General features: G+C 41.4%; 1 protein-coding gene across 2 annotated transcripts; it reads left to right on the top strand.

The window, feature by feature from the left end:
* On the top strand, positions 1–26,582 carry LOC110537235 (amyloid protein-binding protein 2). Of its 2 annotated transcripts, XM_021623122.2 has the most exons (13): positions 1–375; positions 782–870; positions 12,947–13,098; positions 13,181–13,304; positions 13,418–13,586; positions 13,670–13,759; positions 13,919–13,986; positions 14,081–14,186; positions 14,756–14,880; positions 23,742–23,827; positions 24,089–24,279; positions 24,554–24,719; positions 24,863–26,582. In XM_021623122.2, the coding sequence occupies exons 1-13, from the start codon at positions 238–240 to the stop codon at positions 25,117–25,119; spliced, it is 1,761 nt and encodes a 586-aa protein (XP_021478797.2). In that variant the 5' UTR covers positions 1–237; the 3' UTR covers positions 25,120–26,582. The 2 variants fall into 2 exon arrangements, with proteins under 2 accessions (XP_021478797.2, XP_036793141.1); XM_036937246.1 differs by lacking the exons at positions 1–375; positions 782–870 and adding an exon at positions 2,990–3,083.

Here is a 26,582-nt window from a genome sequence, read left to right as displayed (position 1 = left end):
ATGTATACATCCGGTGAAACATCTGTTTCTGTCTGATGGGACTGGCTCAGTGCGTATCCTCTTAGGAACATGGCCGATGGTTAGTTAATGCTGGTGCGTAACCCGATGACAGACTCAAAACTGTTTTGCTACATGAGAAGGTACAAGAAAAAGGAGTTCAAACTTGGCAAGGTGGTTAGCTAGCTAGCTACGGTAGATCGAGAGGGGGTGTCGCTTGCTGTAGAAAGGGAAAACAACATGGCGGCATTGGAGCTCGAATGGATCCCAGAGACTCTGTACAACACTGCTATATCAGCAGTGGTGGACAATTACAGTCGATCGCGAAGGGATATTCGTTGCATCCCTGAGAATATTCAATTTGATGTGTATTACAAGGTACGTTCATAGTCTAGTTTGCTAACTATATAACGTAATGTTCGCGAGAAGTGACTCGTTTTAGTTAACCTTGGCTATCAAACGCTTTGCAAATCAACTGATTACTTGCTATCCTGCTATTTAGCAAGCTTAACCATAAACCAAAGACTAATAGTCATCTGACGACAAAAATTGTTTGTTAACATGTCTTAAAAGTGCATTTCTTGCTGAAGTCCTAAATAGTAGCACATGTGTTCATGATTTTAAATGGGAGTGTCTCTAAACATCCTATGTTGTGATCTGTGAAAACATTGTATTTTGGACAGTAGTTAGTGGGATCTCATACTCAAATTCTACATGTTGATAATCATTCTCTGACACTCCTGTCCTTTTTTTGCTTTCATAACCTGTTTTCGTGTTTCCCCAGCTGTACCAGCAGGGTCGGCTCTGCCAACTGGGGGGAGAGTTTTGTGAACTGGAGGTGTTTGCCAAAGTTCTACGGGCATCTGATAAAAGGTACTTGTTTGGTTCTGTATAGGTCATTATCAATCAAATGTCACAATGTGGTGCAGAGCATTCCATTTGGCTGCTGGGGGGCACGGAGACCCCTGGCTCTGCTAAAACCATTGACAACTGCGTGATGTTTAAGGAATTGTTAAATAAATGTTATAACTAGGTCTATTTGGTTTCAATATAATCAACTCTTGAATAGCATAGACAGATCTATGAATTTTATTTTATTCCACATTTAGCTCTATTAGAGTTATACAGCAAGTAACAGCATGCTTTTCATGATCAGTAAACATCAATTGATCATGTAATTTCAGATATGTGAGGGTAACTTATCCATTTGGCATGTATCTAGCTAAGCAAATTTATGCCATTTAGCTTGCTTCATCAGAGATTAGGCTTTTGGAAAGATCCTGACATCGGCAAGTCCTGGTAATGTTGTCAGTCGGACTTCTGTCATCACCACTCTAGACGGAAAACAAATCAAACAATATGTGGATATATCCATCTAGTTTATCACCTGAAAGTTAGCTTTTTAACTAACCATGTTGACATGATCTGTTATTTGCTAGCTAGCCAATTTGCAAACTGACGTGGTCCATCAATCATGCCTGTCAGCAGCAATCGGGATTAAACACTCTTGAAAACAATGTTGAAAAGGGGATAATCTTCAATAGGTAGTCCTGCTTGTTGCCTTTGGAGTTCAGAGTGGACCGACTTAAACTCAATCATATGTTTGACATCTTAAATGATCTTGCTCCAAGTTATATGAAAAAAACACATTGATATGGTCTATAACCAGCACAGTTACAATACCAGAGCTAGTGTTATGTCTTGCAAAATCACAAGAGTTAACAGTACTGCGAGGAGCACTTTTTTTCTATATAGACATTTGTCTATGGAATAGCCTCCCCTTGGAGATCAAGCAATGAAAAAGTAGAATAGCTTTAAAAAGCAGGCAAAGGTTGTCCAACTAAGAGAAACCACTCCAATGTCTTCTTGTGCACTTACTGCTGGTCAGGTTTATTTATTTGAAAGATGGGTATGATTGTTTTTTAAGGTTAGAAAATGTGTAATGAAAATTGCCACTTTAGGATGTTAATATAAATGTTTGTATTCATTGTTTGTTATTTTGGGTTTCCTTTTAATAATAATGTGTTACAGTTTTTACCATCGAGGACCACTTTGGAAACAAGATTTTTGATTCTTACTTTTAAGTGCTATCATTTGGGTCCACATTGTAAATGCTTCTGTATATCTCTCTTTCCCAAATAAATTAAATTCACTCAAATATCCAATTAATGGTGGCCAATATTGAATGATATTGTGAGGCTACCCACACATCTGAAATTACATTATCAAATTATGTTTACTGAAAAGCATGCAGTTAATTGCTGTATAACTCTGATAGATCTTAATGTGCGTAATTGTGTTGCGTGGTTTAATGAGACATTTGTCATTCAGACTATGCTCATCACCAGTTGATGATATTATAACAAAATAGTTAACATTTTATTTAGCGATCCCTTGAAAACTGCAGGCAGTTGTCAATAGTTTCAGCAGAGCTGGGGATCTCTTTGCCCCTTTGAAGGCAAATCAAAATCTCTGCACCTTATTGTTACATTTTATTGATAATGACCTATAGAGTGGTGAGGAGGAGGAGTCTACCGTGTCCGGAAGTGACTTCGCCATTAATTTTCTGTATTCAGGGTTCACTCGAACATCGTTTTAAGCTTTGTTTTACTATTGACAGTTGGAGCTGATTTTGGGATTGTATATTCACTGTTTAATCAAACTTTTAAAGTCAGCTCCCGATATCAGGGCATATATTCCCCGATATCAGGGCATATATTCTTAAATATGTCTAGTTTTTGTCCTTATTGCCAAACTTCATGAATACTGCACCCTCAACTTCAAAGCACCTTTGCTAGTGTAGCAATGTTGTATTAGTTAATGTGACGACTGTTAATTATCGAATGATTAAAGGTTTCTAATTGCGTGATTAACTGAATCAAGCAATTATTAACTCATTAACCTGGGGCACCATGGAATTTTTTTTAAATTGAGTTTCTATTTCACAAATTAACTCTAAGAATATCGATTTTTACCACAGTCGCTAATTAATCAGTTTCCTTTACAGTCTCATTCTGAACGTCGCATAATCCGGGAATCTGCACGGACCCGGGTCCCACCAATGAGTTCGTACCACACCAATCTTAGTTGAGTATTTATTTACTAGAAAGCGAAAATTATGATAAAAGATACACATACACAACACACAGTCTAGGCTATTGATTAGAACTTAGTATAACGGGCCAACACTCTATGGCGCGTGTCACCCAAAATGGGGATATAAAAGGGAGAGAAAAAGAGAAAGTACACGAGAGAAATATACATTTGGGTGCATTTGTCAGCTATGCTTATTTTAACAATAGCCTTGCCCCAAACTGCCGCTCTTATGGGACAGAATATAATGATGTAATTACGTGTGGGAGGTATCAGATGGGAAGCTCCGCGTGGGTCGTTTAGGCTTCTCAATGACGCACTTCTCAGGCGCAACTCTCTGGTCGTCCTCACAATGTCAGTGTCCTTTTGGTCTGATTCCTCGCCCTTGCTCTGGGAGGGCTCTTCTGAGGGCAGACAGCTCTGTAGCTCAGGGCTCACAACGTAGGAATGAAACAGTGTAGATACCACGATTCGATGGAGAGTGGAGGTTAGGTGGTCTGGCTTGAATTCACCTGCTTAGACACAGCTACTCATTAGTAGCATGGGTAGAAAAATATTTATTTGTCTTCAACCTTGGGTTGAGTTTTGGGTTCGTTTACTTTTTAGACCTTGGCTGCAGCTCGGGTCACTTAGTCTGATATGTTAATTCTTCACTCAGATGTCTTATACCCTCGTGTCAGAAGTGGGCGTAACCGCCTTTAGGGCAATTCTCTGGGCGTACCAAGTTAAGAGGCAAGGTCTAGATTTGACTCAAATCCAATTTTAGACAACTAACTAGAGGTCGACCGATTATGATTTTTCAACGCCGATACCGATTAATGGAGGACCAAAAAAGCCGATACCGATTAATCGGCCAATTTTTATTTATTTATTACATTTTTTTTTTGTAATAATGACAATTACACCAATACTGAATTAACACTTATTTTGACTTAATATAAAACATCAATAAAATCAATTTAGCCTCAAATAAATAATGAAACATGTTCAATTTGGTTTAAATAATGCAAAAACAAAGTGTTGGAGAAAGTGCTGTTTGAATGAATGATTACAGGCCTGCTGCTGCCCAGTCAGACTGCTCTATCAAATCAGACTTAATTATAACATAATAACACACACAAATACAAGCCTTTGGTCATTAATATGATCGAATCCAGAAACTATCATTTCGAAAACAAAACGTTTATTATTTCAGTGAAATACGGAACCGTTCGGTATTTCATCTAACGGGTGGCATCCCTAAGTCTAAATATTCTTGTTACATTGCACAACCTTCAATGTATGTCATAAGTACGTAAAATTCTGGCAAATTAGTTCGCAATGAGCCAGGCGGCCCAAACTGTTGCATATACCCTGACTGCGTGCAATGAACTCAAGAGAAATGACACAATTTCACCTGGTTATAATTGCCTGCTAAACTGGATTAGTAGTTACAACTAGTGATTATGATTGATTGTTTTTTATAAGATAAGTTTAATGCTAGCTAGCAATTTACCTTGGCTTCTACTGCATTCGCGTAACAGGCAGGCTACTCGTGGAATGCAATGGTTAGAGCGTTGGACTAGTTAACTGTGCGGTTGCAAGATTGTAACCCCTGAGCTGACAAGGTGAAAATCTGTCGTTCTGCCCCTGAACAAGGCAGTTAACCCACAGTATCTAGGCAGTCATTGAAAATAAGAATGTGTTCTTAACTGACTTGCCTAGTTAAATAAAAGGTATAACAAATAAAAATGTAATTAATTATTTGAAATAATCGCAAATCGGCGCCCAAAAATACCGATTTCCGATTGTTATGAAAACTTGAAATCGGCCCTAATTAATCGACCATTCCGATTAATCGGTCGACCTCTAACTTCACATTTCATCTTTACCAAAACATTCTCTTTGATTTGGACATTTTCCACACAATGTACAATATATAAACACCACGCATATCCTATTAACTTTTAACAACAAAACAAAAATGACATGCATTTTCATATTCCATCTATCGTCATGACCACCATTGTGGCTGACAGAAGAGGACACAGGAATGTTGTCTGTGGCCTAATATTTACCATGGGTGTGAGGGTTCATAAAACCCCCACATCTTCAGACCCCTAGATCTGTCCTCCTCTGTTGGGGTTGAGAGATAATCTGTAGGGTTGTGGTCTCCTGTAACCTGACCTGATCAGGACAGTCATGACACTAGTTATACAAGCATGTAACTAAGAAATATTCTTGAAATAAATGTCAAAATGATTTATTGTTTTGTTGATGCGAATCCAAGTTCAGTTTTGAAATCCATTGGCGTAGGGTTAGCTAGATGTTTCTAACTGGTCTTGGAACTGTGACAACGGGCATCCTCTTCCCGCTTAGCTCAATGGGATATGTAGTGATATGATTTTGTCAACACAGCCACATATGTACACAGTCTTGTACCCTTATTTTTTTTTAAACTGCTGATTTATATCAGACTTTATTAATATAACGAGTAATCCAGGAATGTCAGGTTAATTGACACGCAAAAATAGCGACTCTACAGAGCACAATGACTATAATGAATGGATAAATTACTTCTGGACATGGAGCCGAGGAGCTCCTCCTCACCACGCAATAGGAATCTGACCCCACAATTACGTGAAATGAAAGGGATCTGACGAGCCTTAAGCCAATGTTAAATGCCCTTGTCACACATTGACAGATGAGCCTTTATGCTGCTGTTCTCATGTACAGTTGAAGTCGGATGTTTACATACACTTAGGTTGGAGTCATTAAAACTAGTTTTTCAACCACTCCACAAATTTCTTGTTAACAAACTATAGTTTTGGCAAGTTGGTTAGACATGTACTTTGTGCATGACACAAGTCATTTTTCCAACAATTGTTTACAGACAGATTATTTAACCTATAATTCACTGTATCACAATTCCAGTGGGTCAGAAGTTTACATACACTAAGTTGACTGTGCCTTTAAACACATCATTTGAGTCAATTGGAGGTGTACCTGTGGATGTATTTCAAGGCCTACCTTCAAACTCAGTGCCTCTTTGCTTGACATCATGGGAAAAGCAAAAGAAATCAGCCAAGATCTCAGAAAAAAAATTGTAGACCTCCACAAGTCTGATTCATCCTTGGGAGCAATTTCCAAATGCCTAAAGGTACAATGTTTGTCTGTACAAACAATAGTACGCAAGTATAAATACCATGGAATCACGCAGCCATCATACTGCTCAGGAAGGAGACGAGTTCTGTCTCCTAGAGATGCACTTACTTTGGTGCGAGAATTGCAAATCAATCCCAGAACAACAGCAAAGGACCTTGTGAAGATGCTGGAGGAAGCGTACAAAAGTATCTGTATCCACAGTAATACGAGTCCTATGTCGACACAACCTGGCAGCTCAGCAAGGAAGAAGTCACTGCTCAAAAACCACCATAATAAAGCCAGACTACAGTGCGCAACTGCACATGGGGACAAAGATCGTACTTTTTGGAGAAATGTCCTCTTGTCTGATGAAACAAAAATGGAACTGTTTGGCCATAATGACCATCGTTATGTTCGGAGGAAAAGGGGGAGGCTTGCAAGGCGAAGAACACCATGCCAACCGTGAAGCACATTGGTGGCAGCATCTTGTTGTGGGGGTGCTTTGCTGCAGGAGGAACTGGTGCACTTCACAACATAGATGGCATCATGAGGGGGGAAAGTTATGTGGATACATTAAAGCAACATCTCAAGACATCAGTCAGGAAGTTAAAGCTTGTTTGCAAATGGGTCTTCCAAATGGACAATAATCCCAAGCATACTTCCAAAGTTGTTGCAAAATGGCCTTAAGGAACACAAAGTCAAGGTATTAGAGTGGTCATCACAAAGCCCTGACCTCATTCCTATAGAAAATGTGTGGGCGGAACTGAAAAAGTGTGTGCGGGCAAGGAGGCCTACAAACCTGACTCGGTTACACCAGCTCTGTCAGGAGGAAGGGGCCAAAATTCACCCAACTTGTTGTGGGAAGCTTGTGGAAGGCTACCCGAAACGTTTGACCCTATTTAAGCAATTTAACGGCAATGCTACCAAATACTAATTGAGTGTACGTAAACTTCTGACCCACTGGGAATGTGATGAAATAAATAAAAGCTGAATTAAATCAGTTTCTCTACTATTATTCTGACATTTCACATTCTTAAAATAAAGTGGTGATCCTAACTGACCTAAGAGAGGGAATTTTTACTTGGATTATTATTTAATTAAAACATTTTTTTAACCAAGTAGGCCAGTTGAGAACAAGTTCTCATTTACCACTGCAACCTGGCCAAGATAAAGCAAAGCAGTGTGACAAAATCAACAACACAGAGTTACACATGGGATAAACAAATGTACAGTCAATAACACAATAGAGAAATCTGTATACACTGTACAAATTAAGAAAGGAGATATGGCAATAAATAGGCCAATAGTGGCAAAGTAATTACAATTGAGCAATTTACATTGGAGTGATTATATTTGCAGATGAGGATGTGCAAGTAGATAATAATACTCAAATATGGTGATGAGTTAGGTAGTTGGTTGGATGGGCTATTTACAGATGGGCTGTGTACAGCTGCAGTGATTCGGTAAGCTGCTCTGACAGCTGATGCTTAAAGTTAGTGAGGGTGATATAAGTCTCCTACTTCAGTGATCTTTGCAATTCATTCCAGTCATTGTCAGCAGAGAACTGGGAGGAAAGGTGGCCAAAATAGGTGTTGGCTTTGGGGATGACAAGTGAAATATACCTGCTGGAGCGCGTGCTATGGGTGGGTGTTGCTATGGTGACCCGTGAGCTGAGATAAGGCAGAGCTATACCTAGCAAAGACTTATCGATGACCTGGAGCCAGTGGGTTTGGCAACGAATATGTAGCGAGGACCAGCCAATGAGAGCATACAGGTCACAATGGTAATGGTGGGTAGTATATGGGGCTTTGTGACAAAATGGATGGCACTGTGATAGACTGCATCCAATTGGCTGAGTATAATGCTGGAGGCTAATTTGTAAATGACACCGCCAAAGTCGAGGATTGGTAGGACAGTCAGTTTTACGAGGGTATGTTTGGCAGCATGAGTGAAGGAGGCTTTGTTGCAAAATTCGACGCCGATTCTAGATTTAACTTTGGATTGGATATGCTTGATGTGAGTCTGGAAGGGGAGTCTACAGTCTATCCAGACATCTAGGTATTTGTGGTTGTCCACATAGTCTAAGTCAGAACCGTCCAGAGTAGAGGTCGACCGATTAATTGGAATGGCCGATTAATTAGGGCCGATTTGAAGTTTTCATAACAATCGGTAATCATCATTTTTGGACGCTGATCATGGCCAATTACATTGCACTCCACGAGGAGACTGCGAGACAGCTGTTATGCGAGTGCAGCAAGCAGCCAAGGTAAGGTGCTAGCTAGCATTAAACGTATCTCATACAAAACAATCAATCTTAACATAATCACTTGTTAACTACACATGGTTGAAAATATTACTAGTTTATCTAGCTTGTCTTGCGTTATCTTGCATATAATCGATGCTGTGCCTGTTAATTTATCATTGAATTACAGCCTACTTCTCCAAACGGGTGATTTGCGAAAAAAGCACTATCGTTGCACCAATGTGTACCTAACCACAAACATCAACACCTTTCTTAAAATCAATACACAAGTATATATTTTTAAAGCTGCATATTTAGTTAATATTGCCTGCTAACATGAATTTATTTTAACCTCTCTAGGGTACGTGGGACGCTAACGTCCCACCTGACCAACATCCAGTGAAAGTGCAGGGCGCCAAATTCAAACAACAGAAATCTCCTCATTAAATTCCTCATTCCTTACATGTATTATACACCATTAAAAGATAAACTTGTTGTTAATCCCACCACAGTGTCCGATTTCAAAAAGGCTTTACGACAAAAGCATACTATGCGATTATGTTAGGTCAGTACCTAGTCACAAAAAAACAGCAATTTTTCCAGCCAAAGAGAGGAGTCACAAAGCAGAAATAGAGATGAAATTAATCACAGACCTTTGATGATCTTCATCAGATGGCACTCTTAGGACTTTATGTTACACAATACATGTATGTTTTGATCGATAAAGTTCATATTTATATCCAAAAATCTCTGTTTACATTGGCGTGTTATGTTTTGCCTCCAAAACATCTGGTGAAAGTGCAGAGAGCTATGTCAATTTACAGAAATACTCATCATAAATGTTGATGAAAATACAACTTATGCATGGAATTAAAGATCTACTTCTCCTTAATGCAACCACTGTGTCAGATTTCAAAAAAGCTTTACGGAAAAAGCACACTATGGAATAATCTGAGTACAGGGCTCAGAGACCAAAACAAGCAATACAGATACCCGCCACGTTATGGAGTAAACAAAAGTAAAAAATAGCATTATAAATATTAACTTACCTTTGGTGATCTTCATCAGAATGCACTCCCAGGAAGCCCAGTTCCACAATAAATGTTAGTTTTGTTCGATAAAGTCCATAATTTATCTCCAAATACCTCCTTTTTGTTCGCGCATTTAGCACAGTAATCCAAAAGCGCATGCACTAGGTCCAGACAAAGTCAAAAAGGTTATATTACAGTTCGTAGAAACATGTCAAACGATGTATATAATAAATCTTTAGGATGTTTATATCATAAATCTTCAATAATGTTTCAACCGGAGAATTCCTTTGTCTTTAGAAATGAAAGGGAACGGAGCTAACTCTCACGGGCGCGCGCCTGACTGAGCACATGGCCTTCTGGCAGACCCATGACTTAATCAGCTCTCATTCTCTCCCACTTCACAGTAGAAGCCTGAAACAAGATTCTAAAGACTGTTGAGGTCTAGTGGAAGCCTTAGGAAGTACAATATGACCCCACAGACACTGTGTATTGGATAGGCTAAGACTGGTTGGATTTTTTTCTCAGGTTTTTGCCAGCCATATGAGTTATGTTATACTCACAGACATCATTCAAACAGTTTTAGAAACTTCAGAGTGTTTTCTATCTAAATCTACTAATAATATGCATATCCTAGCATCTTGGCCTGAAGAGCAGGCAGTTTACTCTGGGCACGCTTTTCATCCGGATGTGAAAATACTGCCCCCTACCCCAAAGAAGTTAACTAGGGAAATTGTGTCACTTCTCTTGTGTTCTGTGCAACAGAGTCAGGGTATATGCAGCAGTTTGGGCCGCCTGGCTCGTTGCTTCAAGCATTGCGCTGTTTATGACTTCAAGCTTATCAACTCCAGAGATTAGGCTGGCAATACTGAAGTACCTATTAGAACATCCAATAGTCAAAGTATATGAAATACAAATGGTATTGAGAGAAATAGTCCTATAATAACCACAACCTAAAACTTCATACCTGGGAATATTGAAGACTCATGTTAAAAGGAACCACCAGCTTTCATATGTTCTCATGTTCTGAGCAAGGAACTTAAGCGTTAGCTTTTTTACATGGCACGTAATTGCGGTTTTACTTTCTTCTCCAACACTTTGTTTTTGCATTATTTAAACCAAATTGAACATGTTTCATTATTTATTTGAGACTAAATTGATTTTATTGATGTATTATATTAAGTTAAAATAAGTGTTCATTGTTCATTCAGTATTGTTGTAATTGTCATTATTACAAATATATATAAAAAAATTGGCCGATTAATCAGTATCTGCTTTTTTTAGTCCTCCAATAATCGGTATCAGAGTTGAAAAATCATAATCGGTCGACCTCTAGTCCAGAGTAGTGATGTGATCTTCGAATTCCTCACAATCAAATGTCGACCGCATTATCTACCAAGATAATTCTCTTCAATTATAATCGCAGCCGCATATATTCCCCCCCATGCAGACACATCGACGGCCCTGAACAAACTTTATTTGACTCTATGTAAACTGGAAACCACATATCCTGAGGCTGCATTCATTGTAGCTGGGGATTTTAACAAGGCATGCTTCAAGAGGGCCACCATTGTTCCTGTTCCCAAGAAAGCTAAGGTAACTGAGCTAAATGACTACCGCCCCGTAGCACTCACTTCCATCATCATGAAGTGCTTTGAGAGACTAGTCAAGGACCATATCACCTCCACCCTACCTGACACCCTAGACCCACTCCAATTTGCTTACCGCCCCAATAGGTCCACAGACGACGCAATCACAACCACACTGCCCTAACCCATCTGGACAAGAGGAATACCTATGCGAGAATGCTGTTCATCAACTACAGCTCAGCATTTAACACCATAGTACCCTCCAAACTCGTCATCAAGCTTGAGACCCTGGGTCTCGACCCTGCCCTGTGCAACTGGGTACTGGACTTCCTGACGGGCTGCCCCCAGGTGGTGAGGGTAGGTAACAACATCTCCACCCCGCTGATCCTCAACACTGGGGCCCCACGGGTGCGTTCTGAGCCCTCTCCTGTACTCCCTGTTCACCCACGACTGCGTGACCATGCACGCATCCAACTCAATCATCAAGTTTGCAGACGACACTACAGTGGTAGGCTTGATTACCAACAACGACGAGATGGCCTACAGGGGGGAGGTGAGGGCCCTCGGAGTGTGGTGTCAGGAAAATAACCTCACACTCAACGTCAACAAAACAAAGGAGATGATCGTAGACTTCAGGAAACAGCAGAGGGAGCACCCCCCTATCCACATCGACGGGACAGTAGTGGAGAGGGTAGTAAGTTTTATTTTCCTCGGCGTACACATCACGGACAAACTGAATTGGTCCACCCACACAGACAGCATGTTGAAGAAGGCGCAGCAGCGCCTCTTCAACCTCAGGAGGCTAAAGAAATTCGGCCTGTCACCAAAAGCACTCACAAACTTTTACAGATGCACAATCGAGAGCATCCTGTCGGGCTATCTCACCGCCTGGTACGGCAACTGCTCTACCCACAACCGTAAAGCTCTCCAGAGGGTAGTGAGGTCTGCACAACGCGTCACCGGGGGCAAACTACCTGCCTTCCAGGATACCTACACCACCCGATGACACAGGAAGGCCATAAAGATCATCAAGGACAATAACCACCCGAGCCACTGCCTGTTCATCCCGCTATCATCCAGAAGGCGAGGTCAGTACAGGTGCATCAAAGCAGGGACCGAGAGACTGAAAAACAGCTTCTATTTCAAGGCCATCAGACTGTTAAACAGCCACCACTAACGTTGAGTGGCTGCTGCCAACAGACTGACTCAACTCCAGCCACTTTAATAATGGAAACATTTATGTAAAAATGTATCACTAGCCACTTTAAACAATGCCACTTAATATAATGTTTACATACCCTACATTACTCATCTCATATGTATATACTGTACTCTATACCATCTACTGCATCTTGCCTATGCTGTTCTGTACCATCACTCATTCATATATTTCTATGTACATATTCTTCATCCCTTTACACTTGTGTATAAGGTAGTTGTTGTGAAATTGTTAGATTACTCGTTGGTTATTACTGCATTGTCGGAACTAGAAGCACAAGCATTTCGCTACACTTGCATTAACATCTGCTAACCATGTGTATGTGACAAATAGAATTTGATTTGATTTGCTGGGCGGGCAGGCAGGTAGGTGAGGGCAGCGATCGGTTGAAGAGCATGCATTTAGTTTTACTAGCATTTAAGAGCAGTTGGAGGCCACAGAAGGAGTGTTGAATGGCGTTGAAGCTCGTTTGGAAGTTTCATAACACAGTGTCCAAAGAAGGGCCAGATGTATACATAATGGTATCGAGATTCAATGTCAGGATTTGTGAAAAACTGAGTTTAAATGCATTTGGTTAACGTGTATGTAAACTTCCGACTTTAACTGTATGTTTGTATCACGTCCTTATGCCCTGTCTTTGTGTGTGTGCCTGCAGACACCTCCTGCATCACTGCTTCCAGGCCCTGATGGATCATGGGGTGAAAGTCGCCTCCTTCCTGGCCAACTCCTTCAGCCGTCGCTGCTCCTACATTGCAGAGTCTGATGCCCATGTGAAAGTGAAGGCCATTCACTTTGGCTTTGTTTTAGGTAGGCCCCTGCACCCATCAACTTTCCTCACTTTTCTTCAACTTTTGTGTCTGGTCGTACTAATGTTGACCCTGTCCTGTAGGTGGCTTTCTGTCTGACGCAGGCTGGTATGGTGATGCAGAGAATGTGTTTCTGGCGTGTCTGCAGCTGTGCACACTGCATGATGAGGTTCTGCACTGGTACCGTGCTGTGGAGTGCTGTGTCAGGTAAGTTGGTCCCAGAGAGTTAGTATATTCTGTTCTGATTCTAGTTCTATGGCTGGTAACTCCTAGTTTATATTTGCCCACAAAAGCTTGCTAGACTCAACACTTTCTCTTAGGTTGCTTCATGTCCGGAATGGCAACTGCAAGTACCATCTTGGTGAAGAGACTGTCAAGTTGGCCCAGCTGTACATGGACAAACTGGCCAAACATGGTCATCAGGCCAACAAAGCTGCACTCTATGGAGAGCTGTGTGCTCTGCTCTTTGCTAAGAGCCTTTATGATGAGGTATTTTGCGTTAAAGAGAGAGATTTTTTTTGGTGTTCTGGTTTTTCCTGTAGATATCATCACCTATATCATGTCTTGTGCAGGCCTACAGGTGGTGCATAGAGGCAATGAAAGAGATCACAGTGGGTTTGCCTGTTAAGGTTGTGGTAGATGTCCTAAGACAGGCTTCCAAGGTATGAGTGCTCCCTTTTCCTGTGTTAGACTATGAATGGATAAACAAATACTTTTTGAGATGTTCCCATACATGAGCCACTGTAATGCTGTATTAGTAATTTATGCTGCTTCAGACTGTAGTTGGCACTTAGCGTGGTTTCATGTGTTTGGACCTACAGGCCTGTGTAGTAAAGAGGGAGTTCAGGAAGGCAGAGCATCTGATAAAGCATGCTGTTTTCCTGGCACGGTAGGTTAGTTTCACAACACTGTGTGTTGTAAAATGTATAAGCTAGTATTTGTCTGTCTCCTTCACTAATGTCTGTTTCCTTATTGTTTTGCAGTGAGCATTTTGGACACAAGCATCCCAAGTATTCAGACACTCTCCTTGATTATGGTTTTTATTTGCTGAATGTGGATAACATCTGCCAATCAGTTGCAATATACCAGGTGAGAGAGTTGGTCTGAGATGTACAGTTGAAGTCAGAAGTTTACACACACTTGGGTTGGAATTAAAACTTGTTTTTCAACCACTCCACAAGTTTCTTGTTAATAAACTATAGTTTTGGCAAGTCGGTTAGGACATCTACTTTGTGCATAACACAAGTCATTTCTCCAACAATTGTTTACAGAGATTATTTCACTTATTGTGGGAAGCTTGGGGAAGGCTACCTGAAACGTTTGACCCAAGTTAAACAATTTAAAGGCAATGCTACCAAATACTAATTGAGTGTATGTAAATGTCTGATCCACTGGGAATGTGATGAAAGAAATAAAAGCTGAAATAAATCATTCTCTCTACTATTATTCTGACATTTCACATTCTTAAAATAAAGTGGTGATCCTAACTGACCTAAAACAGGGAATTGTTATGAGGATTAAATGTCAGAAATTGTGAAAAACTGAGTTTAAATGTATTTGGCTAAGATGTTTGTGAACTTCCGACTTCAACTGTAGATAGACAGCAGAGAGGGGAGGTGTATCAAATGTGTGATATTGAAACTGTGTTAATATTGCAGACGGCTCTAGATATCCGGCAGTCGGTTTTCGGGGGAAAGAATATCCATGTGGCCACAGCACACGAGGACCTTGCATACTCCTCCTATGTGCATCTGTACAGCTCTGGCAAATTTGACAATGCACTGTGAGTAATCGTTTTGTCACCATTGAGACAATGACTTATCAACGACCCAAGCCCACCTCAGCTAATCCCTACCATTGTGACTCAGAGTTGTCATAATGCTTCAGCAAATGTGCAATATATCAGGGTCGTCGGTAGACACAATATAAGTAACCTAATTCATGTCCCTTTAACTGCCCGCAATGCCTCTACGGATTTTACAGCTATTGCATGCCCTAATCATGTGCCTTTGAACCAGATTTATACTGTTAGCATTAAGCCGGTGAGTCCTAGGAGGAAGTCCACTGTGTGAAGCGCACCCCGCACTAACACAAAGAACATGAGCACATCTACTGCTGCTAAGCTTCCCAGTAAAGCAATAAAGCAAGCAAGCATCCCAGAAGAAAAGTGCTCAAAATAGCCCACGTTAACATATGTAGCTTAGAAAACAAGGTTCATGAAATCAATAATTTGCTAGAAACGGATGACATTCATATTCTGACTATTTCTGAAACTCACTTAGATAATACCTTTGATACAGTTGAAGCAGTACAAGGTTATAACATTTACAGAAAATATAGAAATGCCAATGGTGGAAGTGTTGCTGTTTATATTCAGAACCTCTCTAATCTTTACAGGAATGTGGATCTCATGTTAAGTACTGTTGAAGTAATATGGCTACAGGTTCATCTGCCTCACTTAAAGCCCATTCTAGTGTGAAGCTGCTATAGATCACCAAGTGCAAACAGTCAGTATCTGGATAACGTGTGAAATGCTTGATAATGTATGTGATATCAACAGAGGTATATTTTCTGGGTGATTTTAAATATTGGTTTTCATCAAGCTGACCACTCAAGAAAAAGCTTTACACTGTAACCAGTGCCTCAAACATACCAGGGTAGTTACAAACAGCACAGGAATGAAATCATCAATGTATTGATCACATCTTTACTAACGCTGCAGATATTTGCTTGAAAGCAGTATCCAAATCCATCAGATGTAGTGATCACAATATAATAGTCATGTATAGGAAAACCAAAGTTCCAAAGGCTGGTCCTAATATTGTGTATAAGAGGTCATACAAGAAGTTTGGTGGTGATTCATATGTTATGGATGTAAAGAAGATGTTGGTCCGTGGTGTGTAATGAGGATGCACTTGACATATGAAATTGCTTATTCAAGCTACTAATAAGCATGCACCCATTAAGAAAATGAATGTGAAAACTGTTAAATCCTTATGGATTGATGAGGAATGGAAAAATTGTATGGTTGAGAGGGATGAGGCAAAAGGAATGGCAAATAAGTCTGGCTGCACAACCGATTGTCAAACTAATTGCAGATTGAGAAGTCATGTGACTAAACTGAATAAAAATAAACTACACTATGAAACAAAGATTAATTAAATAAAGAATGCATTGCTAAGGATTTGCACATAAAAAAATAATAATAATGTTCTCCTAAAATGACATACCCAAATCTAACTGCCTGTAACTCGGGACCTGAAGCAAGCATATGCATAATCTTGATACCATTTGAAAGGAAACACTTTTAAGTTTGGGGAAATGTGAAATGAATGTAGGAGAATATAACACATTAGACCTGTTAAATGACATTTTGGGGGGAAAAGGCAAACTCACCTCCATCATTATTTGAATCAATGGCTCATTCATCACAAAACCAACTGATATTGCCAACTACTTTAATGTTGAAAAGATGGCGCTGGAGAAGAAGGCTGACGTTTTACGTGTTCCTATCCAATTGTGTTTTTTGTTTGTTTCTTTGAGTTTAACTTATTTTTAAAATTATTTTGTACATAATATTGCTGATACTGTCTCTGATGACTGAAAATAACTTCTGGACACCAGAACTGCGATTACTCACCACGAACTGGCAGAATCCTTTATTTCCTTTAAATAGCCCGGCGTGAATGACATACTGCTTTCCCGGGAACAGGCCCAGATCCCTGTCATTTGCGTGAAGAGAAAAAGGGGCTAGAGGGCGGGCTGCCTTCTGAGAATTCGTAGACGATCGAATAAACCCCCACTGCCTTCCATTCTGCTAGCAAACGTGCAATCTTTGGAAAAATGAAATCGATGACCTATGCGGAAGATTAAACTATCAAAGGGACATTCAAAACTGTAATATCTTATTATTCACGGAGTCGCAGCTGAACGACGACATTATCAACATACAGCTGGCTGGTTATACGCTGTATCGGCAGGATAGAACAGCGGCGTCTGATAAGACAAGGGGCGGCGGACTATGTATTTTTGTAAATAACAGCTCGTGCACAATATCTAAGGAGTGTCAAGGTTTTGCTCGCCTGAGTTAGTGTGGTCTACAGCTTATCATAAGATACTCTATCTACAGTGGTTGCTCCACTAAAAGTTTTGCAATGATGCTGTGGGATTTAGAGGTAATCTGTGGTTTAGTACGGTACCCTGCATCACCACTTCATTGCCCCAGACCAGTGCAAGGGGGAGTTAGAGCACTGATTATGCTTTTGGGTCCTACTGTGTATCTGACAATGAATGGGTGACATACACCTAAATAGAATCTGATAATTGTGCACTTTTGTTTTTACTTCATTATTATTTACTAAAACTGTTACACTAAGGTTTTTATTGTGTTAGGAATATTTTGCTCTTACTGTAGTACTGTAGCCCACTTCCGACCGGTCATGTTGTACTGCGCCTGGGTGGCGCAATGTTCTGTGTTGCTACAGATGCTGGTTCAATACCCGTGCCGGCCTTGACTGGGAGACCCATGAGGTGAAATCTCTCCCTCTAAAAACAGAAATAATATTAAATAACAAACTGACTTTACTTAAAAAATTGTAACAATGTCTCACCTCATGTTCAAGAATGGCCTTTTCTCACTAATTTTATGTTATTTGAAAACGAAATCATCTCCAAAATATTTTTTTTTTTAAACAAAGCAATTTATTATTATTAATTTAGAATTATATTAAATCTCCTTGGATATTCTCACAGATATATTATTAACCCTGTTATTAGCAGGACTATATATATTGGTCATGGCTCCTGAGTGACACACAATAGGATTGCCTTGCAGTTCTCCAGCTGTATCCACTGAAAGCACGCAAGGTTCAAGGCACGAGGGCAGGGGGCATGCGATGGGCCGCAGAGCCGTGCACAGAAGACCGACCTAGCCAATGGGGAAGGGAGGAGGGGGTGGACCCCCACCCCGCCACACTGGGTAGTACAGAGCAACACTTTTTAAGGGGCATTGCACTAATAATGGCGCTGACTGGGGAAACGTTCTCGCTGTTCTAGCAGGTAGCTGGACAATAGATTTGCATAGATGGAGGGTAGAGGGAGAATTCTATCGGCAAATGTATTTCTAAGTTAACTTAGGTTCTAAGTATTAATATTATTATTATGTATCACATCCGACCGTGATTGGGAGTCCCATAGGGCTGCGCACAATTGGCCCAGTGTTTCTCTCCCTCTAAAAACTGAAAAATGTTTTGGCCTTTATTCAGATTACAATCGCTCACTATTGTTTTTTTGAAAGCTAAATAACCTCCAAAATATTGTTATATATTATCAAGTTGATGGCACAGTCATATAGCGAGCACCTACATAAAGCTGAGTGACTCACTCATTCATGGCTTTGGATCCAAATAAATACGTACCAACATTCTTTCTGATCGGCTTTTAATAAAGAAATGTTTTGGTTATCCTGACCCGGACAGCATGTACGGTATTATAATAGCCCATTTATGTTATTAGCAGGCTATTAGCAGGACAATATACCTTTAACAACACCTCTCTGTATTTTGATACTTTGTGGATGGGGCCTCCAGAGTGGCACAGTGCAAAATGCATTGTTACAGATGCAGATTCGATACCCGTGCCGGCCACCACCGGGAGACCCCTTTTGGTTTTAATTTAGAATCCTTCAATCGTCAGTTTTTCTTGGAATAGAAACACCATAATATTAATCAAACGAATTAAGCAAATACCAGTCAAAAATTGGGAGACACCACCTACTCATTCCAGGGTTTTTCTATATTTTTTATATTTCTACATTGTAGAATAATAGTGAATACATCACAACTAATGAAATAACACACATGGAATCAGTTAAGAACAAGTTCTTATTTACAAGGACAGCCTACTCCTTCCTCACCGTCAGGGAATTGAACCCCGGGCCCGCACGACATAGGGACTCCCGACCGTCACGTTGTACAGCGTTATATTTTCCATCGAATTCTGTGGCACCACACAAGCTGTGCTGCATTACGCTGCAACTTTTAAAGGACGAACCACTGTGTCTACCCAGAGATTTTCCATCTGTATTTTTCGTAGCTGTCTACATACCACCACAGACTGATGCTGGCACTAAGACTGCACTCATTGAGCTGTATTCCGCTATAAGCAAACAGGAAAATGCTCACCTGGAGGCGGTGCTCCTAGAGGCCGGGGAAAGGAATGCAGGGAAACTTAAATCAGTCTTACTAAATTTCTATCAGTATGTTAAATATGCAACAAGAAGAAGAAAAACTCTAGACCACCTTTTCTCCACACACAGAGACGCATACTAAGCTCGCCCTCCATTTGGCAAATCTGACCATAATTCTATCCTGAGTCCTGCTTACAACCAAAAATGAGAGCAGGACGCACCAGTGACTCGGTTAGATGAAGCAGATGCTAAGCTACAGGACTGTTTTGCTAGCACAGCCTGGAATATGTTCCGGAATTCCTCCCAATGGCATTGAGAAGTACACCATATAAGTCATTGGCTTCATCAATAAATGCATTGATGACGTCGTCCCCACAGTGACCGTACGTACATACCCCAACCAGAAGCCATGGATTACAGGCAACATCCACACTGAGCTGAAGTCTAGAGCTACCGCTTTCAAGTAGCGGGACTCTAACCCGGAAGCTTATAAGAAATCCCGCTATGCCCTCTGACGAACCATCAAACAAGCAAAGCGCCAATACAGGACTAAGATTGAATTGTACTACACCGCCTCTGATGCTCGTCGGATGTGGCAGAGCTTACAAACCATTAGACTACAAAGGGAAGCACAGCCGAGAGCTGCCCAGTGACACAAGCCTACCAGACGAGCTAAACTACTTCTATGCTCGCTTCGAGGCAAATAACACTGAAACATGTGAGTAAGACCTTTAGCCAGGTCAACATTCACAAGGCCGCAGGCCCAAACGAATTACCAGGATGTGTACTGCAAGCATTCGCTGACCAACTGGCAAGTGTCTTCACTGACATTTTGAACCTCTCCCTATCCGAGTCTGTAATACCAACATGTTTTATGCTGACCACCATAGTCCCTGTGCACAAAAACACTAAGGTAACCTGCCTAAATGACTACCAACTCGTAGCACTCACATTTGTAGCCATGAAGTGCTTTGAAAGGCTGGTCATGGCTCACATCAACACCATTATCCAAGAAACCCTAGACCCACTCCAATTTGCTTACTGCCCTAACAGATCCACAGATGATGCAATCTCTATTGCCCTGCCCTTTCCCACCTGGACAAAAGGAACACCTATGTGAGAATGCTATTCATTGACTACAGCTCAGCGTGCAACACCATAGTGCTCTCAAAGCTCATCAATAAGCTAAGGACCCTGGGACTAAAGACCTCCCTCTGTAACTGGATCCTGGACTTCCTGACGGGCCACCCCCCAGGTGGTAAGGGTAGGTACCAACACATTCGCCACGCTGATCCTCAAAACAGGGACCCTTCGGGCGTGTGCTCAGTCCCCTCCTGTATTCCCTGTTCACTCATGACTGCATGGCGACGCATGACGACGCATGACTCCAACACTATCATTAAGTTTTCAGATGACACAACAGTGGTAGGCCTGATCAACGACGAGACAGCCTATAGGGAGGAGGTCAGAGTCCTGGCCGTGTGGTGCAACAAACTCTCAATGTGATCAAGACAAAGGAGATGATTGTGGACTACAGGAAAAGAGGACCGAGCACGCCCCCATTCTCATCGACGGGGCAGGTTGAGAGCTTCAAGTTCCTTGGTGTCCACATCACCAACATACTAACATGGTCCAAGCACACCAAGACAGTCGGGAAGATGGCACAACAAAACCATTTCCCCCTCAGGAGACTGAAAAGATTTGGCATGGGTCCTCAGATCCTCAAAAGATTCTACAGCTGCACCATCGAGAGCATCCTGGTTGACTGGTTGCATCACTGCCTGGTATGGCAACTGCTCGGCCTCCGACCGCAAGGCATTACAGAATGTAGTGCGTACGGCCCAGTACATCACTGGGGCAAAGCTTCCTGCCATCCAGCACCTCTTTACCAGGCGGCTTCAGAGGAAGGCCCTAAAAATTGTCATAGACTGTTCTCTCCCGCTACCACACGTCAAGCGGTACCAGAGCGCCAGGTCTAGGTCTAGGAGGCTTCTATAAACAGCTTCTACCCCCAAGCTATAAGACTCCCGGACCATTTTCATTGCCCCCTCTCTTTTACACCGCTGCTACTTTATCATTTATGCATGGTCGCTTTAATAACTCTACCTACAAGTACATATTACCTCGACTAACCGGTGCCCCCGCACATTGACTCTGTGTCGGTACCCCCCTGTAAATAGCCTCGCTATTGTTATTTTACTACTGCCTTTTAATTAATTGTTACTTTTATTTCTTATTTGTTTTTTTTTGTTTTTTTTACTGCATTGTTGGTAAGTAAGCATTTCATTTCACTGTGACTTATTAAAATTGTGACTAAGTAATGTGACTAACTCAAATTTGATTAGATTTTTTTAATTTGACAAGATTCGCAAACTTAGGCATGACATGCCAGCAACAAATGCTGACACTACATATCCAAGTCGATCTGACCAAATTATGAAAGACAAGCATTGTAATTTCGAATTATGTGAAGTTAGTGTGGAAGAGGTGAAAAAATTATTGTTGTCTATCAACAATGACAAATCACCGGGGTCGGACAACTTGGATAGAAAATTACTGAGGATAATAGCGAATGATATTGCCACTCCTATTTGCCATATTTTCAATTTAAGCCTTCTAGAATGTGTGTGCCCCCAGGCTTGGAGGGAAGCAAAAGTAATTCCGCTAAGTCCCCTTTACCAACCCTTAGTAAGCTTTTGGAAAAAATTGTGTTTGACCAGACAATGCTTGTACAGTAAACAAATTGATAACAAACTTTCAGCATACATATAGAGAAGGACATTTAACAAGCACAGCACTTACACAAATGGCTGATGATTGGCTTAGAGAAATTGATGATAAAAAGATTGTGGGGGCTGTTTTGTTAGACTTCAGTGCAGCTTTTGACGTGATCAATCAATGTCTGTTGCTGGCAAAACGTATGTGTTAGGGCTTTACACCCCCTGCTATATTGTGGATAAAGAGTTAAGCCAGAGTGTCTATATGCAGATGACTCAACACTATACATGTCAGCTACTACAGCGACTGCAATGACTAACTAAAAGACTTAACAAAGAGTCGCAGTTAGTTTGAGTGGGTGGCAAGGAATAAGTTAGTCCTAAATATTTCAAAAATCATTCACTAAACCTCAACTAAATTTTGTAATAAATGATGTGGAAATAAAGCAATTTGAGGTGACTAAACTGCTTGGAGTTACCCTGGACTGTAAACTGTCATGGTCAAGCATATTAATACCACAGTTGCTAAAATGGGGAGAAGGGTGTCCCTAATAAAGCGCAGTTCTGCATTCTTAACAGCACTATCAACAAGGCAGGTCCTACAGGCACTAGTTGTCACACCTGGACTATTGTTCAGTCGTGTTGTCAGGTGCCACAAAACAGTACTTAGGAAAATTGCAATTGGTTCAGAACAGGGCAGCACGGCTGGCCCTTGGATGTACACAGAGAGCTAATATTAATAATATACCCGTCAATCTCTCCTGGCTCAAAGTGGAGGAGATTGACTTCACTATTACTTATATTTAAGAGGTACACCCATGCACACCCCACAAGACATGCCACAAGAGGTCTCTTCACAGTCCCCAAGTCCATAACAGACTATGGAAGGCTAATTACATAGAGCCATGACTACATGGAGCTCTATTCCACATCAAGTAACTCATGGAAGCAGTAAAATTAGATTTAAAAAACAGATGATAAAAAACACCTTATGGAACAGTGGGGACTGTGAAGCAACACAAACATAGGCACAGAGACACAGACACACGATACATACACATGGATTTAGTACTGTAGATATGTGGTAGTGATGGAGTAGGGGCCTGATGGCACACAGTGTGTTGTGAAATCTGTGAATGTATTGTAATGTTTTTCAAATGGAATAAACTGCCTTAATTTTGCTGGACCCCAGGAAGAGTAGGCAGCAGCTAATGGGGATCCATAATAAATGCAAATTCCACAGGGCTCGGCAGTATACCATATTTTACTATATACACCGGTATTGATGCACGGACCGGTTTGGATTTTTACTTTACCTTGTATAATGGTATTTTAATGTTTGATTTGTTAAGTGTGTAAACACCACACTGCCCCGTGTAATGTCCATTTTTATAGTTTATTCTGTTTGCTTCTTGAGTTGTCTCTCTCCCTCCTTCCACACGCACCAAGCCCCACCCCCATCATACCCTACTCATAAAGCATATTTAGAACTTTAATTATAAAAAAATGTGAAGAATATTGTGCTGATATTTAGGCCATGTCGCTCAGCCCTATGTCACCATCTCTTATGACCTTAAATTTAGACCAATGTACTTGGTTTCCATTCATGTTATGTACTCTTACTTGTATTCCAACCTCTGAAGTTCATGCAGGCCATGTTTGTGCTTTTGCTTCTGATGTAACTGTGTCGCTGAGTTCAATCTGTTCCCCTGCTGTGCCCTCTGGGTATTTTGTGTACAGATTCCATGCAGAGCGGGCCATAGACATTATCACTCACATTCTCCCTGAGGATCATCTGCTGCTGGCCTCCTCCAAAAGAGTCAAAGGTAAAAACGGCTTTCACAACTATCTGTGTACTCCTGTTCCCCGGCCTCCGTGATGGGCACACGGATGTCTGTGAATCTCACGGGTATCAATACGTTCCACTGCGGTAGAGTAAATTAATGTAGAGAATTTGTTTTATCATGGAGGTGATGAGAGGTCTGTAATTTGGAGAATAAATAGATTGGATCAATAGATATCTAACTAACTTGTTCAGATGACCATCTGACTGTCCTCTTTCTGACTGTGTTGTGCTGTTCCCTCAGCTCTGATCCTGGAGGAGATTGCCATTGACTGCCACAATAAGGAGACAGAGGAGAGGCTGCTCCAGGATGCCCATGACCTCCACCTCTCCTCTCTCCAGCTGGCCAAGAAAGCCTTTGGGGAGTTCAATGTTCAGACAGCAAAGCACTATGGCAACCTGGGCCGCCTCTACCAGTCCATGAGGAAGTTCAAGGTCAGATCATCACTCCCTTTCATCCAAGTGTCTGTAGAAAACATGCAGTGGTTTACATCTGACATACTGTCATCCTATGCTCTGTCTGGTAAACTTCCATCCAAATCTTCTCCACAGTGTTTACCAACCCTGTGATTTCACTTTGATAGCAGGAAGTGAATCCTCTTTCTAAGGAGGCTTAAATGTCACAGGGGCTCTGGGGTTTTATGGTAGTTGAAAATGCAGACCCCAAGGCTGTGGATGACTGAGGTCTCACTTACCCTGTTTGTTTCAGGAGGCAGAGGAGATGCACATCAAAGCCATCCAGATCAAGGAGCAGCTTCTGGGTCAGGAGGACTATGAGGTGGCTCTGTCTGTGGGCCACCTAGCCTCTCTCTACAACTACGACATGAACCAGTATGAAGATGCAGAGAGGCTTTACCTGCGCTCCATTGCTATCGGTCAGTCTTCAGGCTAGATTGGGGTCTATTCTTCCCTTGTGTACTCTTCTTTTTTTGTAATCTATTCTTCCTCATTCTACCATTCCATATTCTTACGTGTGTGTGTGTGTGTGTGTGTGTGTGTGTGTTTTCCCCCCCTGCAGGTAAGAAGCTGTTTGGCGAGGGCTACAGTGGACTGGAATACGACTACAGGGGCCTAATTAAACTTTACAACTCTGTGGGGAACTATGAGAAAGTCTTTGAGTACCACAATATTTTATCCAGTTGGAACCGGCTGAGGGACCGGCAGTTTGCTGTGGCTGATGCCTTAGAGGACGTAAACACCAGCCCCCAGGCCACCGGGGAGGTGGTGCAGTCCTTCCTACTGTCACAGAACAATGGGGCTGGCCCACCTGCTTAGGCTCACCACACAGACACACACATGCCCACATACTGATAGAAACGCTAAAGGTGTTCACGGCTCACTTACATTTGTTGAACACACCCTCTCCACATCAAGCTACATGGTTGGCCTTGCAATGGGACACCTGGCTATGGGAAAAATCACTATCGCCTGTGGAATGCATATAATCTAGTGTTTTTGTCCTCACTTTTGCGCCCAACGGGGGCATTCTCCTGTGATCAACCCATTATTGAACATTTGATGGAAGGAACCTCTTGCCATCCACTTTGCATCACCTAACATCGCTTTCATCACCTTCAGTCTTCTGTAAGAGGAATTGAGAAAAGGGTGAAAAATAAAACAACGACATCAGTGTGTTCTAGCTCTAGAATAGGAATTGGTTTGTTTTTGGCTTCATTTTTGGTCAGCGCTTGCCCTTTGTTGACCATTGGGATGTCCCCTACAAGCATGGATGGAGCACCTTTTTACTTTGGCCAATTATAAAGAGCAAGTTACTTTTTTCTGGGTGGAATCCTTATTTTATTGTTCCAATGTCATGAGGGAGTTTACAAAATAGTTTTCATTCATGGACCAAATCTTCAGTTTCCTTTTTGTAACACCTGTTTTTGTCTCCATCTAAAGACGTTGGCGCAGTCTTTATGCTTGTGCTTAAAGGTTGTCCGTGATTTGATGAATTTGAAATGCACCAGTGTGTGTATTAAATTTGACCACAATTGTGCTCAGTAGATTTGTTGTTGTTGCACTTACGTGTAGTTTATTTGAAAGTGTACGTGGGTACTTTATAAAGAATTTCATATAGCTAAACCAAAAACAGGTGAGCTTAAACCTGCTATTCAGATGACTCCCTCCCTGTGTTCCAGTGCAAACGCCCAGACGGAGGTCCTCTAACATCGTCCCCAGGCTATTGTGCATATAAGCCTGGTACATTGATTCAAAGTTGGCCTTAGTGGGGGTGACCGTACTGAGTAAAGTATTTGTCATTTAATTTTAGCGAATCACACAACTGCGAGGCATGGCTCTGTGCTTGTGGTATGCAAGCGTACGGGGGAGGGTTAGGGGGAAGGTTGTGGGAGATGATTGGTTGGTAGATTAAGCCTATGCTTCAGGAGTTTCTCCCGGGCATTCTGTACTGGCTAACGAAGGTCAAGTTTGACCCGTTGGACTACCGGACTCTTCGGGCATTTGGGCTGAAGTGTCTGGGAATGAGATTAGGGGTCCTCAAGCACACCATTAGCAATAGAATAGGCCTTGTGTTTTCATTTTAGAAACCATTTGCCTAGTGAAGGATTACCTATTCCAAAGTAATGTAGTAAGTACCCCATTGTGTGTGAACTAGGTCAATGGAAATTATTGCCTTGTTTTTGAACAAATGCATGTCTGTCTAATGGATGTTAATGTTACATGTGCTGTTATGTTTCAACTGAAGTCCAAGCCTTCGCCTTAAAGGACGATCAGCCAAA

Source organism: Oncorhynchus mykiss, chromosome 12, assembly GCF_013265735.2.
Source record: "Oncorhynchus mykiss isolate Arlee chromosome 12, USDA_OmykA_1.1, whole genome shotgun sequence".
Classification (NCBI taxonomy): Eukaryota; Metazoa; Chordata; class Actinopteri; order Salmoniformes; family Salmonidae; genus Oncorhynchus; species Oncorhynchus mykiss.
The sequence above is the reverse complement of the archived record's forward strand: the minus strand, read 5'-3'. Positions and strand labels throughout refer to the sequence as shown.

What these genes read in the sequence shown, in the direction of transcription:
- LOC110537235 (XM_021623122.2), top strand. Translation starts at nt 238, where the DNA reads ATGGCGGCATTGGAGCTCGAATGGATCCCAGAGACTCTGTACAACACT. An exon ending in TCCTAAGACAGGCTTCCAAG is followed by an intron (nt 13,760 to 13,918) that starts GTATGAGTGCTC and finishes TTGGACCTACAG; the next exon opens with GCCTGTGTAGTAAAGAGGGA. An exon ending in AGTCCATGAGGAAGTTCAAG is followed by an intron (nt 24,280 to 24,553) that starts GTCAGATCATCA and finishes TGTTTGTTTCAG; the next exon opens with GAGGCAGAGGAGATGCACAT.